Source organism: Chanodichthys erythropterus, chromosome 4 (assembly GCF_024489055.1).
Source record: "Chanodichthys erythropterus isolate Z2021 chromosome 4, ASM2448905v1, whole genome shotgun sequence".
Classification (NCBI taxonomy): domain Eukaryota; kingdom Metazoa; phylum Chordata; class Actinopteri; order Cypriniformes; family Xenocyprididae; genus Chanodichthys; species Chanodichthys erythropterus.
The window spans coordinates 30,124,394-30,138,057 of NC_090224.1; the positions used below are offsets into that span (position 1 = coordinate 30,124,394).

The following is a 13,664-nucleotide window of genomic DNA, read 5'->3' on the forward strand; positions in this document are numbered from 1 at the left end:
AATAAAAATAAATACCTCAAACATGAAATGACTGTAGTCGAAGCAAAACCCTCATATCATGACTATTGATATTTCATGTTTGGCTATGACTTCATTGCAGGTATGTGCTCGAGGATTCTTCCTGAGTGAACAGGAAACCTGTCTCCCCTGTAACTGTAAAGGCCATGCTGAAAGCTGTGAGGATATCACTGGCATATGCATTGTAAGTATTCATTTTAAAACTCTTTAAATTCTAAACATTTTTAATTATTTTATTAATGTAAGTGCTTTTAAAAAAAACAAAAGCTACACAAAACTGAAATTCATCTATGTGGTAACTTATGGTGTGCACATATGGTGTTGATAGAGATTAACATTTCTGTAACATTTGCAGTGTAACCAGCCTTTGGATTTAGACCTTTTATTGTTAAAATGCACCTCACTTATTTTTTGATTCTTGGGTTTCAGGAATGTCAAGATCACACTGTTGGAGATTTCTGCGAGCACTGTGTAGATGGATTTTTACCTGTGTTTCTTCCTGATGGCACCTTCATGTGTAGACCATGTGCCTGCCCACTATCATTGGAGTCTAACAAGTAAGCTCAGACATTTACACCTAAATCACGCAGACAAAAACCATAACAGCAATATAAACTAAATAAAAAAAAAGGAAGAAACTGTTCTTGCTCTTATTTTTAAGGTAACTTGAGTCCTTATTATCCAATTAAAAGCATCTTGGCATATGAGTTCCTCTGATTGGCGAACCCTGGACATATCTTACTATTAGCACTCTGTGGCAGTCAAATTTGGTGGAGGAATTTTAGGTCAGCCAGTATACTGGAGCTAGGTGCTCCAAATGTAGTGATTCCTTGATGGAAATCCACTTTGATGTATTGTCCATGATATGGCTTCCATGAAGGTAAAAGGCAGGGCTCTGTCTCCCCTGTTGAAAAAAACAGCATATGTTGGTTGGATATGTTTTGATGCATGGCAGCTGGTTTGAGGTGGTTTATGCTGAGCCTTAGTTGGTCATGAGCTGGTTTAATCTGCCAGATTTTATAACTCATGAATAAATGTTTCACACGTGTCCACCCTACATTAAGGTCCACAGATAACTAATACTGGAATTAAATTTTTCATTATTAATATCTTATCAAGTTATGGATATTATCTTTTGTTTTATTTTCAAAATAAAGTTGGAATTTCACCTTTAAACAATAAATCAGTTTTATACACTGCTGTGGATAGGCATCATGACCTTTTTGGAGAGTATCATTAGTAAGACAGAAACTTCTGGTAAGCAACATAGTAAGAAAAGTTGCAGTCATGAGATTTTAATAAGAAAAGCAAAAATACAACACCCTTCAGTCTAATTATGATAGTCAATTTTTGTTGCATCATGAAATAAACCAGGAATCTGGTTTAACCAAAAAATTAACCTAAAATAAATAAATAAGTTAAATAAGTGTTAATAAATACATTTATTAAGCATTTATAACGTGAGTTAAAAACGGCTCACTATTTGGCAGGTATTGCATTAAAGTCGCCCTTTTTATCCATGCAGATATAACTACATTATTAATGATTTATAATGCATTTGTAAATGACTTATTACTCATTAACAAACACCTTTAAAAACCCTTTACAAAGGCAACCTTAATGTAAAGTGTTACCGTAAATGTTTAGTTTTATTTACTAGTATTTAATATACATATAAATTAATGTAATTGTTTGCATTTACAAGTTAAATTACGAGTTGTTTTTGGAGTAAGATCAATTTCTCGATGTCGTAAACTCTAGGGGCGCGGCTTCTAAACCATTAATTTTTAGGGGTATGATATTTAAATGACGATTGTTTTATCAACGGACGATCATTCGTATGATGGGATTGGCAGTATAGGAATGTTTCATGAATCACACATGAACCCTGTCGTAAGATGATTTCTGTGCTCAGATCTGTGCTTGTTGCTACATTAGATTGATAAATGAGGCCCATGGAATTTTCAATAATGAATTTACTGATATTGCTCTTTGTGAGTGCTGAGTTGTTCAAAAGGTGTGGAAATCCTGTAATAGTATCCTCTTGTTTTTTTTTTTTTTTTTGTTTCTTCTCAGCTTTGCAGCTCACTGTGATAAGAGGGGTAATTTTCTGAGATGTGTGTGCCAGGAGGGATATGCTGGACACTACTGTGAGAGGTTGGTTCTTTACCCCACAAATGGCATGATATATACAGTTTTTAAGTTAGATTTTTGTATTTTACTACCTAATTACATTTTCCTTCTCTCACCACCAAGATGTGCTCCTGGTTATTATGGCAATCCCATGGAGGTGGGCAATTCCTGCAAAATGTGTGATTGTAATGGCAACTCAGACCCGAACCTTATCTTCAATGAGTGCAATAATGTGACGGGCCAGTGCCTGAACTGCTGGGCTAACACCACTGGTGACAACTGTGAAAGATGTGCTCCAGGTTTCTATGGTGATGCCATCAGTGCTAAGGACTGTCGGGGTAGGTGCCGGCAATGGTAAAATATATTGCTGACCATGTGAAAAGTTATCTGGTAATATGTAGACAAGAGGCCAAATACATATCTCAATTTCTAAAATTGTAAACTTTATGGCAAAATGTATTTGATTACTCCCATTACTCGACATATGGTGGCTTAGGAGTCAAAATTACTCAGCAGTTAGATTGTATTATATTTAGTTTCTATGTACACATGTATAACTGCTAAACATTAATAAAGTAAACTTAGAACCTACAATATTAGCATTCAAGTCCAGCTGGGATAGTTAGCATTAACAATTATGTGTAGCTTTGCCAGGCTGTGACTTAAAAAAAAATCTATTTTTAAAAAAAGACAAGCTCTTTGATATGTTCCACCCTGACTGCATGTTTCAATATGTGAAAACATTGAAAACTGCTCTTATCAAGTGTATCCTCTTATCTTCAAGGAGACTTTACAGAGTTGGTTATTACCAAATTATTTTCCAGCCATTCGTTAAGGGAATGGCTCAGCAGTTTGGCTCAGCAGTTTCTCCTTTATCAAACAGCTTTAAAGTTTTCTTATGTACTAATGGAACTGCACCGCATCCAGCCAAAGCTCCTGCAGATGCTAGTAATACATTTTTTGTTTGAGCATTTCTCATGAATATCAAAGTACACTATAAAAAAATATCTTAATTTTAAAGGTTAAAGACTGTCAAAATGCTTTAGTAAAACCTGTTAATTGGTTAATGGTAAATTCCCTTACTCTATACAGTGAAAAACTATAATAGATCTAATGAATAACACTGACATTTAAGCACCTAACCCTGGATGTAAGCCTAAACTTGACATAAACTGTAAACTTGTCCATCAAATCTGATTGGCTGATTGAAATTTTGTTCCTGGATCAACAAAAAATGTTGGAAATCACATTCACCTTTGAGGGTTAGGGTTTTATGTTACATATTATGTTGTTAAGTTAATGTTTGTTGACGTGTGTTAAAATGATGGTGTTTTGAAATTGTGTGAATTTCTGATGAACTTTGATTTATCATGTGGCTTTCTCTTTACCACCTATGTTTTTAGGTGGTTTTCAGTTTGGTAAAAACAGATTTTATTAAATTGGTATGTTAATATTATTTCAGTAAATGAAAAATTTAAATGTTGCTACTGTATTTTTTAGGGTAAAGTTCTGGTAACCACAGCTGCCTTATTTTTAACCCTAAATTTCACTGGCTTTTTTTTTTCTCTCAGTGTATCGGTTTTGTCATCTTAGTTTATGCAGTGCACTAAGTGCAACAAGGTGAATCAGCAAGCATATAATGCTTTTGGCAACTAGATGATTGCATGCTGAATTGCTGAAAGACCCTGTCAAATCAGTACTGTCCTATGTAAATGGGGATGTCTGGTCATCATACAGTATATGTGTCACAGACACGTCAGGCTCCACCGCTCACTAATCACATCGCACCCAATCACCAGAATACTGATCACCGGCACCTGCACCTCATCAGCACCTCATCACAGTCTGCATAAAGAGCACTCACACGCACCACTCGATGTCCAGTCTCGTTTGCATTAACTTACCTGTATGCTTACCTTAAGGACTCCCCGCGATCTACTTACCTGACTCCAAGAATCTCCTCGTGTATTCTCTCCTCTCTGTGTGAGTGCTCCCAACCTCCAGTGTCTCCAGCGTCTCCTGTGTCTCCAGCGTCTCCAGTTCCAAGGTCCTTTTGTGGTCTCCTAACCACAAAAGGACTCTATTATCATCCTCCTCCTCAAGAACCTGCTCAACTTCACTGCTCACTCACCTGCACTCTGCCACTGCTCATACTAGTTCTCAATAAAGCTCATATACCTGTTAAAGTCAATCTCTGTCCCTTCTGTACTGTAACAGAAGACCGGACCATAACAGTGCAAGGCCAGTATGAGCTCCCCGGATCCTTTCCAAAAACTTGTGGATGTTCTCCAAAGAACACTCACCGCCAGCGCACCTCCACCATCACCTGTCAGCACTTCCGCAAACTCTTCCTCTCCGCCAGCACCTGCCAGTCCCATGGCCAGACCAGCGCCCTACTCAGGATCGGTGGAGGACCGCAGCGGCTTCCTCCTGCAGTGTGCACTGGTCCTGGAGATGCAACCGCACCTTTACCCCAGCGACGTATCCAAGGTAGCGTTACTCATCTGTTGCAAGGCAAAGCGTTATAGTGGGCTGAATCCATCTGGTCTCAAAATGGTCCCGTCACTCAATCATATGATTCCTTCGTGTCCCACTTCCGGGAGATGTTTGGTAAACCCTCCTATGACTCCTCTATTGGTGAGAAATTGTGTAATCTCAAACAAGGTTCCATGACTATTAACGATTATGCCTTGCAGTTCAGAACGCTAGCCGCGTCCAGTGGATGGAATGAACAAGCCCTTATAACCACCTAACGTCAAGAGTTGGATCCTCGGGTGCGTACGAGGATTCCATCGGCCTCGAGCACTTCATCCAGCTGTCCATCTGCTTTGCCTCTCGTATGCAGTCATGTATAGAAGAACACCAGGGCCAGTCACTCTTTCACCACCTCCCCCGCCGACCAGAACCCGTCAGCCCTCCAGAACCAGCCCACAAACCCATGAACATTGAGAATTCTCACCTCACTCCTTCCGAGCGCCAAAGACGGCTGACCCAGAACCTCTGTCTCTTGGCAGCTCAAAGTCAAGACCACGCCCTCTCCGACAGTCTATCAGATCAACTCAATCACGGAAAAACCTCTGAGCCGAAGATGTGTGCGCTGATGTATGGGTCCCATTCAATTACATGTCGGCATTCTTCATCAGAAAAACATCCATCTGCTGGTTCTGGAGGAATCCACCTCTGACGTGGTTCTAGGGCGTCCCTGGTTGGAGCAGCACAACCCTACCATCTCTTGGAGAACCTGCGAGATCCTGAAGTGGGGCGAAGCCTGTTTCTCAAGCTGTTTCTCTGACCTTCCAGTTCCTCAAGTATCATCCTCTCATGATCTAACCATTTGTACCACCTCCATTGAGAGTCCAGTTGAGAAACGTTCCACCGAAATTCCATAGTGCTACGCCCCCTTCAGTGACGTCTTCTGCCCGCAGAAAGCCTCCAAGCTGCCTCCACACCAGCCATGGGACTGTGCCATCGATCTGCTTCCGGGTGAGCCAGTGCCAAGGGGTAAGAGCTACCCCCTTTCTATCCCGGAGGAGAAGGCCATGGAGGAATACATCAAAGAGGCCCTTGCTCAAGGATACATCCGCCCGTCTACTTCCCCTGCTGCTTCGAGCTTCTTCTTTGTGGCAAAAAAGGATGGAGGCTTGAGGCCCTGCATCGATTACCGCTCCCTGAACAAAATCACCATCAAGTTCCGATACCCCCTTCCTCTCGTCCCAGCAGCCCTGGAACATCTCCGTGGTGCCACTGTGTTCACGAAGTTGGACCTTCTCAGCGCGTACAACCTCATCCGGATACGCAAGGGGGACGAGTGGAAGACCGCCTTCATCATGCCCACCGGCCACTATGAATATCTTGTTATGCCGTATGGCCTGGTCAACGCCCCCTCCGTATTCCAGGATTTCAAACATGAGGTGGTCCTGGAGTTCCTCCACAAGTTTGTGCTGGTTTATATTGACAACATCTTGATATACTCCCAGAGCCTGGCCGAACATCGCCACCATGTTGCGGAGGTCCTCCAATGACTTTGCCAGTTCCATCTCTTCCTCAAGGCAGAAAAGTGCTCATTTCATCAGTCCCAACATCCATCAAAGAACTCTAACGTTTCCTAGGTTTTGCTAATTTCTATCGACCATTTATCAAGAATTACAGCTCCATAACCCATCCACACACCAACCTGCTCCAAAACCAGCCCAAGTCTCTATCCTGGACACCAGCTGCCACCAACGCCTTCGAAAGCCCCAAAGAAGCCTTCATCACCGCTCCCCTCCTCGTCCACCCTAACCTGGACCTCCCTTTCGTTGTGGAGGTGGACGCCTCCACCACAGGAGTGGGAGCCGTCTTGTCTCAGCAGCAGGGGACAACAGGTAGACTCCATCCATGTGCCGCCTTCTTCCCCAAGCTAAACCCGACGGAGGTCAACTACAACATAGGAAACAGAGAACTCCTAGCTGTGAAGTTGGCTCTAGAAGAGTGGAGGCATTGGTTGGAGGGAGCCAAACATCAGTTCCTTTTGCTGACAGACCATAAGAATCTGGAATATTTACGAGCCGCCAAAAGATTAAATCCTAGACAAGCACGCTGGGCCTTATTCTTCTCCCGATTTGACTTCACCATTTCCTATCGTCCTGGATCAAAAAATGTCAAAGCAGATGCACTCTCTCGACTTCACTCTCCTGAAGAGACCACCGCTGAACCTGAATCCATCCTCCCAAGCTCCATCATCGTGAGTCCCATCTCCTGGTCGGAAGAGACCATCCCCTCCTCCAATGCCTCCACTAACCCTCCGCCGGGTTGCCCAACTGGCTTGCTATACATCACCCGAGCATGACGCACTCCACTTATCCACACAGCCCACTCTTCGCTCGGCACTGGCCACCCGGGGGTCAATGAAACCCTCTCTTTGCTAAGGGAACGCTTCTGGTGGCTGAGTATGGCATCCAAAGTCAGAAGGTACATGCAGGGCTGCAGGAAGTGCGCCATTTTCAAGAGCCCACGCCATCTCCCATCAGGCAAGCTCCATCCTCTGCCCGTTCCTAACTGACCCTGGTCACACCTAGGAGTGGATTTTGTAACGGATCTACCCGCATCCAAGGGCTGTACCTGCATTCTAGTAATCATCGATAGATTCTCCAAGTCATGTTGTCTAGTTCATGGAGACAGCTGAACTTATGTTCAATCACGTGTTCAGGTACTTTGGAATACCAGAGGATATCGTCTCAGACAGAGGACCTCAGTTCATCTCCCGAGTGTGGAAAGCCTTCCACTCGCTCCTAGGTGTGACCGTAAGTCTATCATCCGGCTATCATCCACAGTCGAACCGGCAGACGGAGAGGAAGATCCAGGAAAATATCTCTCCTCAAGCCTCACCATCCTTCTGTTCCTCTCTCCACAGGGCCTGACGTGGCAGCCGCCGAACCCCCTCTTCCACTCATCATGGAAGACGGAGCCACCTACGAAGTACGGGACATCTTGGACTCCCGGCGCCGTGGTGGCCAGTTGGAATACCTGGTGGACTGGGAGGGATATGGCCCTGAAGAACGCTCTTGGGTCCCCAGGAACGACATCCTCGATCCCAATCTGCTACTTACCTTCCACGCAAATCACCCTGACAGACCTGCCCCATGTGCAAGAGGACGGCCACCTCGACGCCAGAGTCCTCGGCCCTCAGGAGGGGGCCGTGGAGGGGGGGGGTACTGTCACAGACACGTCTGGCTCCACCGCTCACCAATCACAGCGCACCCAATCACCAGAATACTGATCACCGGCACCTGCACCTCATCAGCACCTCATCACAGTCTGCATAAAGAGCACTCACACACCACTCGATGTCCGGTCTCGTTTGCATTAACTTACCTGTATGCTTACCTTAAGGACTCCCCACGATCTACTTACCTGTCTCCAAGAATCTCCTCGTGTATTCTCTCCTCTCTGTGTGAGTGCTCCCAACCTCCAGTGTCTCCAGCATCTCCTGTGTCTCCAGTTCCAAGGTCTCCGGTATCTGTTAACCACAAAAGGACTCTATTATCATCCTCCTTCTCAAGAACCTGCTCAACTTCACTGCTCACTCACCTGCACTTCTGCCACTGCTCATACTGGTTCTCAATAAAGCCGATCTCTGTCCCTTCTGTACTGTAACAATATGGAGTATTGTGGATATTGTAGTTCTATCAGTTCTTAATGTAATTTATTTCTTTCTAGCTGAATTAAACAGGATAGCAAAAATAATTATTTCTAACAGGGTTCTCCAACCTCTCCAGCCATCGGACATAGATAGTCGCGTCCAAACTATCGTCAATGGTTAATACAGTATTGTCAATTAGACTGTTCTTAATAATGTTTCCTATATTACATGAATGTTTCATCTGCATTAGTTTTCCTTGTTTAGAGGGTTGTTTTGACGAGTCTCTCTCTCTCTGTGTTTCAGAGTGTCAGTGTGATAAGTGTGGTACTGCATCATGTGATGACAGGACAGGTGTGTGTCACTGTAAGCCCGGGGTCACAGGTCACCTATGTGACAGGTGTGAGGTAAAGACATTCACGACACATTCAAGGAAATCGGTATTATTATTATTATTTTTGTATTGGCCCTGAAACTCCATGTTCAATCTCTATTTCTTAAAATGCAAATATACTTAAATGCACACACATGCACACTGAGCATGTGAATCTTGAGAATCTTCTAATTTTTTATGTGTAGGAGGGTTATTCCGGATTTAGCAGCTGTATGGGTTGCCGTCGGTGTGAATGTGCCTCTGCTGCCCTGCGTGCCACCTGCCACCCTCTTACACACAGCTGCCAGTGCCACTCAGGGGCTGGAGGCCGGTACTGCGAGCGCTGCCTGCCAGGATTCTGGGATTACAGCCCATCCGGCTGCAAGAGTGAGTCTGTTTCACTGCATATGCCTTTATTCACGTCTGGATGAGGTTCAGCCAATTTCAGTACCTATTCTCTTTTGCAAAAATTCTTTCATATAGGGCAGTGCATACTGAGAGAAGTATATCAAATATTCGGTTCCATTACTGGCATGCATCACATTATCAATACAATACGAACAAGATTGTTTATTTGTTGCTATTCTATTCTATTCTATTCTATTCTATTCTATTCTATTCTATTCTATTCTATTCTATTCTATTCTATTCTATATATAAGACTGTTGTTATTCTATATAAATTACATATATTTGGCTGACACTAGGGTACATACTTATTTTAAAAGCCATATTTCATGGTTTAAAAAGACTCATCAAACCAATCTCTGACTTCAAAAGAACCATACCAAAACCCCCTTAATGAAAGTAGCCAACAGCCAACAACCAGTAATAAAATCTTCACTTGGCAACAGTGTTAATTCATTTAAACAGTACTGCCATGGCTGTGTTCCTCTTGACTGCAATACCTCTTCCATCTGGCCTGTGAATCTGGTGGGAGAATGCAAAATGTCAGTATTCATGGCTCTTGTCCTGAGCAGAACAGTTGAACAGCTGTTCTCACAACCTGTCAGTCATGATTTTGTTAAGGGATCTGCACACCCACACAGCCACTTGGCCACCTGCATACAAGAATGGGGATTTACATTATGTCCTATGACATCATCACCTCCGTCTTAACATACCAGCCACAGTTGTGGCCATGGAATTTTTGAGTCTGTGTCAGTGTGTTGAAACAGTGTGTCAAAGTGTGAGAGAGAAATTAGAGCATCTTTGCTGAAGTGTATTTCTAGTAAATACTGATAGTAAATACTAGTAAATAATAGTCTCTGAATGACTTTTCAGTAATAATTGTCTTTTGGAAAAATGTTCCAGTTTAACCCCAGCTGCTTAGAATGTATTAATGAACACTGGTATGTTTACAAAAATGTATATACCCCCGGTTTCACAGACAAGGCATAAGCCTAGTCCCAGATTAAAATGCATGTTTGAGCTGTTTTAACCAAAAACAACTTGCACTGAGATTATCTTAAAATATGTCAGTGCCATTGTTTTGTCTCAAGATGCACACCAGTAATGTTTTTTAAGGCACATTTGAACTAAGGTCTAATCCTGACTTAATCTAAGCACTCTCTGTGAAACCAAGCCATAATGTTTTAGTTTGTGTCTCTTTCTTTGAATTAAGAGTGTTACACACACACAATAAGAGTGGATGTCTGTTTATCACAGCTAATGCGCAACAAAAATTCACTAAAAATAAAGCACAGATGAAGAACGAACGAGATGGAAGCACACACACACACACACACACACACACACACACACACACACACACACACACACACACACACACACAAAAATAATGTACAGTACACAAGAGGTTAAATACAAACAGTTTGTTGTTAGTGCCAACAGCACAGCAGCTCCAGACAATCAAAACCCAGCATTACTCACATGTGAAGCAGAATGAAAGCAGCCTCCACATCTGTTTTCAGGCCTTCCTGCTTAGCTCTTTCCAGTGCTGGAAAGCTTTTCTAATATTAACGCGAGTCCTAAAGACCTTGTCCAGTCATAACCCTTCAATCCAATGATATTGTTTTGAGCTCTTTTGTATTGTCTCATCATCTCTCTTTCTGCAGTTTTTTTCTTTCAAATAGTTACGGCCCTTAATGCTGATTGGTTACATGTTTATTGTTGCTGTCGGCCCAATCAGAGTCGTTGAAAAACATATTTAACGGCTCTGGGCCTGACTTACTTCAAATTCTACTTACCACACCTTTAACTTTGAGTAAAGGACCATTTAACACTTATAATTTAGAATGGGGTTTGCACCACTTTTTAACCGGGATAAGAAACCTTACTTCATAATATGGAAGATCTGTCGCTATCCATTTCATCACACTGTTTTAAGTAAGAAAAGGCCTTTTGTTTGTGATCAGGGTTATGTAGTTTCTTAGGATGTGTGCTCTTTTGTGTTTTAATGTATAATAGACTAAATGTGTACGGTGTGTGTGTGTTTGTCTTCCCCAGAATGTGATTGTCCAGAGGAGAATTGTGACATGCACACAGGAGAGTGTCTTCCCGAGGCCTCGCAAATCAGCGAGTGTAACATCAGTGAGTTCAATGACATGAGACATATATATATATATATATATATATATATATATACAGTATTTGAAAAAACATGATTATTTTCCAGACTGACCAAAACATGATAGACTTAGGAATGGCCTCTTTTGACTTTTGAAGTTTTGCCCCAAAACTTACACAAATTCAGATTTTCTTTAAAGCAAGTAAAAAGCTAGATAAAATTAAAAACTCTTATCTTATAAAATCTTATAAATATAAAAAAAATATGATAATCCAATATGAATTATAACCCTTACCACCTCCCAGACTGTGATGCATGTATTTGGAATCTGATCGGAGATATTCGTCAATCCAACAAAACTCTGGACCAAGTGAGGAATAGCGTGCTGAACATTTCTACAGGAGCTGCTGCCAATGACAGATTAAAGTACTACAACTACACTGCACACAGACTACAGGTAACAACACTCAAACTGCACATTGCTTAGAGAAACATATGCCCAGAGGATGTGGTGTTTAAACGAGTGTATGTGTCTGTCACTGTGTTATAACAGGCTCAGTTTTTAGGCTGGAGAAATAAGTATGCAGTGATGAGAGCAGATACGGGGCACCTGGAGGAAGAAACACAAAAACTGCTTACTGACATGGAACTGCTCGCAGGAGAGGTGTCACTCATTCCCGTCCTTACTGATTTCATGTATTTAAATTTTGCTTAAAGGTGAAGTGTGTCATGTGAGCAAAACTATAAACTAAAAGTCCACATACAAGACAAAGGCACAAGGATAGGCTGTACATACCGGTTTGCCATGCAGTGGTGATACTCTGGTGATGGATATTGGGAAAATCCAGGTTTGGCTAACCTAAACCAAAACTAAATTTTTTGGTAGAGGTCTCTAGTTGGGATGTTCGAATAAACAGAGCAATTATGGTTTTGATAGTGCCACAGTTTTGATAGTATCACAAAGTCACAAACTAACTTTACACTTACTTAGTCTCTGCATATGAAGCTGACATAGGAGACAGTATTTCATCTTCCAGAAATTAGTGTTTGTCCACCATTGAACTGAATGGTTCTGAGAATGGTAAGTAATTTTACAGCTGGCATGTCCATCATAACACGAATCATAACAAGTTTTGGCTATCAGTATTTAGGACTGTGCTGATAAAAGAATGGATTTAGTGACATGACAACTCAGGATTGATCACATGTCAATCTAATCCTGATTTTGCAGCACCACAATACAAAATCAATCCATAATCATGCCAATCAGTACAGAACAGCATGATTTTTATCAATGTACTAGTACGGCCCAGTTGGGTAAAGTTGCCTAATGACACCATTCACCTTTACCTGCATTTTTATATTCAATCTGTCATCTTGTGACCAAATTTCTTATGAATATAATATTTCTGTTTTTTTTTTTTTTTCGAATGCATTTCAGCAACCTTGCACAATCTTTGTCTTACTCCACATTTTTACATTCTTTTAGTTATGTTCACATCATGCTGTAATTACTGTAATTGCAAGATGACAAGCTGAGCTGTTCAAGTAGGAAATTATTTGTTTCAATGGCAATGCCATTTAAAACACAAGGAAAGACAACAAAAACAATTCTTAATAGATTTCATTATTTGCTTAAATTCTGACAAGTTTACATCCTTTTTGTTCATTCTATTCATCGCCCCCTCTTTCCTTCATTGTTTTCATTAGGGTAAACAGGTGTTTTCTCATGTTCTTCCAGGTGAAACTGAGGTGGTGTTTGTTTTATTTTGTCAGGAAGAAGAAGTGCAGTCATTGGGAGAGCGGGTGGATCAAGAGACACTTGACAGCTCCATGTTAGGAAATACACTTATTGCTAACCTCTCATCACTCAATGTTCTCATAGAAGGTAACATGAGACATTGTGCAATCTATATTTTTATTTATGTTGTGCTGGCCAATATCAAGCAGTTCTATAATACCTGGATAAAGCTGTTTGTTAACCTTCTCAAGAGTCTCAGTGGTACTTGCTTGACTGGAACAGATTCCTTCCTGAATGTTGCCAACTTTCCTGTATGAGATAGGACTTTACATGTCCAAACATGACCAAAATTAATGACATAAAATGTTTGAATAATGTACTTTTACAGTATAGCTGTAACAACATACAGTATATCTGTAAAAAAACAATAGAAAGAAAAAAAAAATTACATTCTTCCACTGAAATGCACAAGAGGGTGCAAATAGTTCTTTGTGAATTGCTTAGAAAATTCTGTCATCATCACCTGAAGTTGTTCCAAACCTATATTAATTTCTTTCTTCTGCTGAACACAAAATAAGATATTTTGAAAATATGGGTAAATAAACAGTTGACGGGCCCCATTGACTTCCAAAGTATGGATCTTTTTTTTTTTTTTTTTTGGAACAACTTGAGGGTGAGTAAATGATGACAAAATGTTCATTTTGATGAACTTTCCCTTTAAATTAACTGGGCTAAAACACAACAGACTGTCT

General features: G+C 41.3%; 1 protein-coding gene across 1 annotated transcript in view; it reads left to right on the forward strand.

The window, feature by feature from the left end:
• Positions 1-13,664, forward strand: part of lama4 (laminin, alpha 4) — a 69,354-nt gene that overhangs the window by 17,710 nt on the left and 37,980 nt on the right. Inside the window, exons 2-11 of the mRNA XM_067384707.1 lie at positions 101-202; positions 448-575; positions 2,095-2,175; positions 2,275-2,489; positions 8,576-8,676; positions 8,849-9,029; positions 11,111-11,194; positions 11,477-11,628; positions 11,725-11,835; positions 12,948-13,059. Of these exons, the coding sequence (XP_067240808.1) occupies positions 101-202; positions 448-575; positions 2,095-2,175; positions 2,275-2,489; positions 8,576-8,676; positions 8,849-9,029; positions 11,111-11,194; positions 11,477-11,628; positions 11,725-11,835; positions 12,948-13,059 (1,267 nt within the window). The remainder of the gene's footprint in view (positions 1-100; positions 203-447; positions 576-2,094; positions 2,176-2,274; positions 2,490-8,575; positions 8,677-8,848; positions 9,030-11,110; positions 11,195-11,476; positions 11,629-11,724; positions 11,836-12,947; positions 13,060-13,664) is intronic.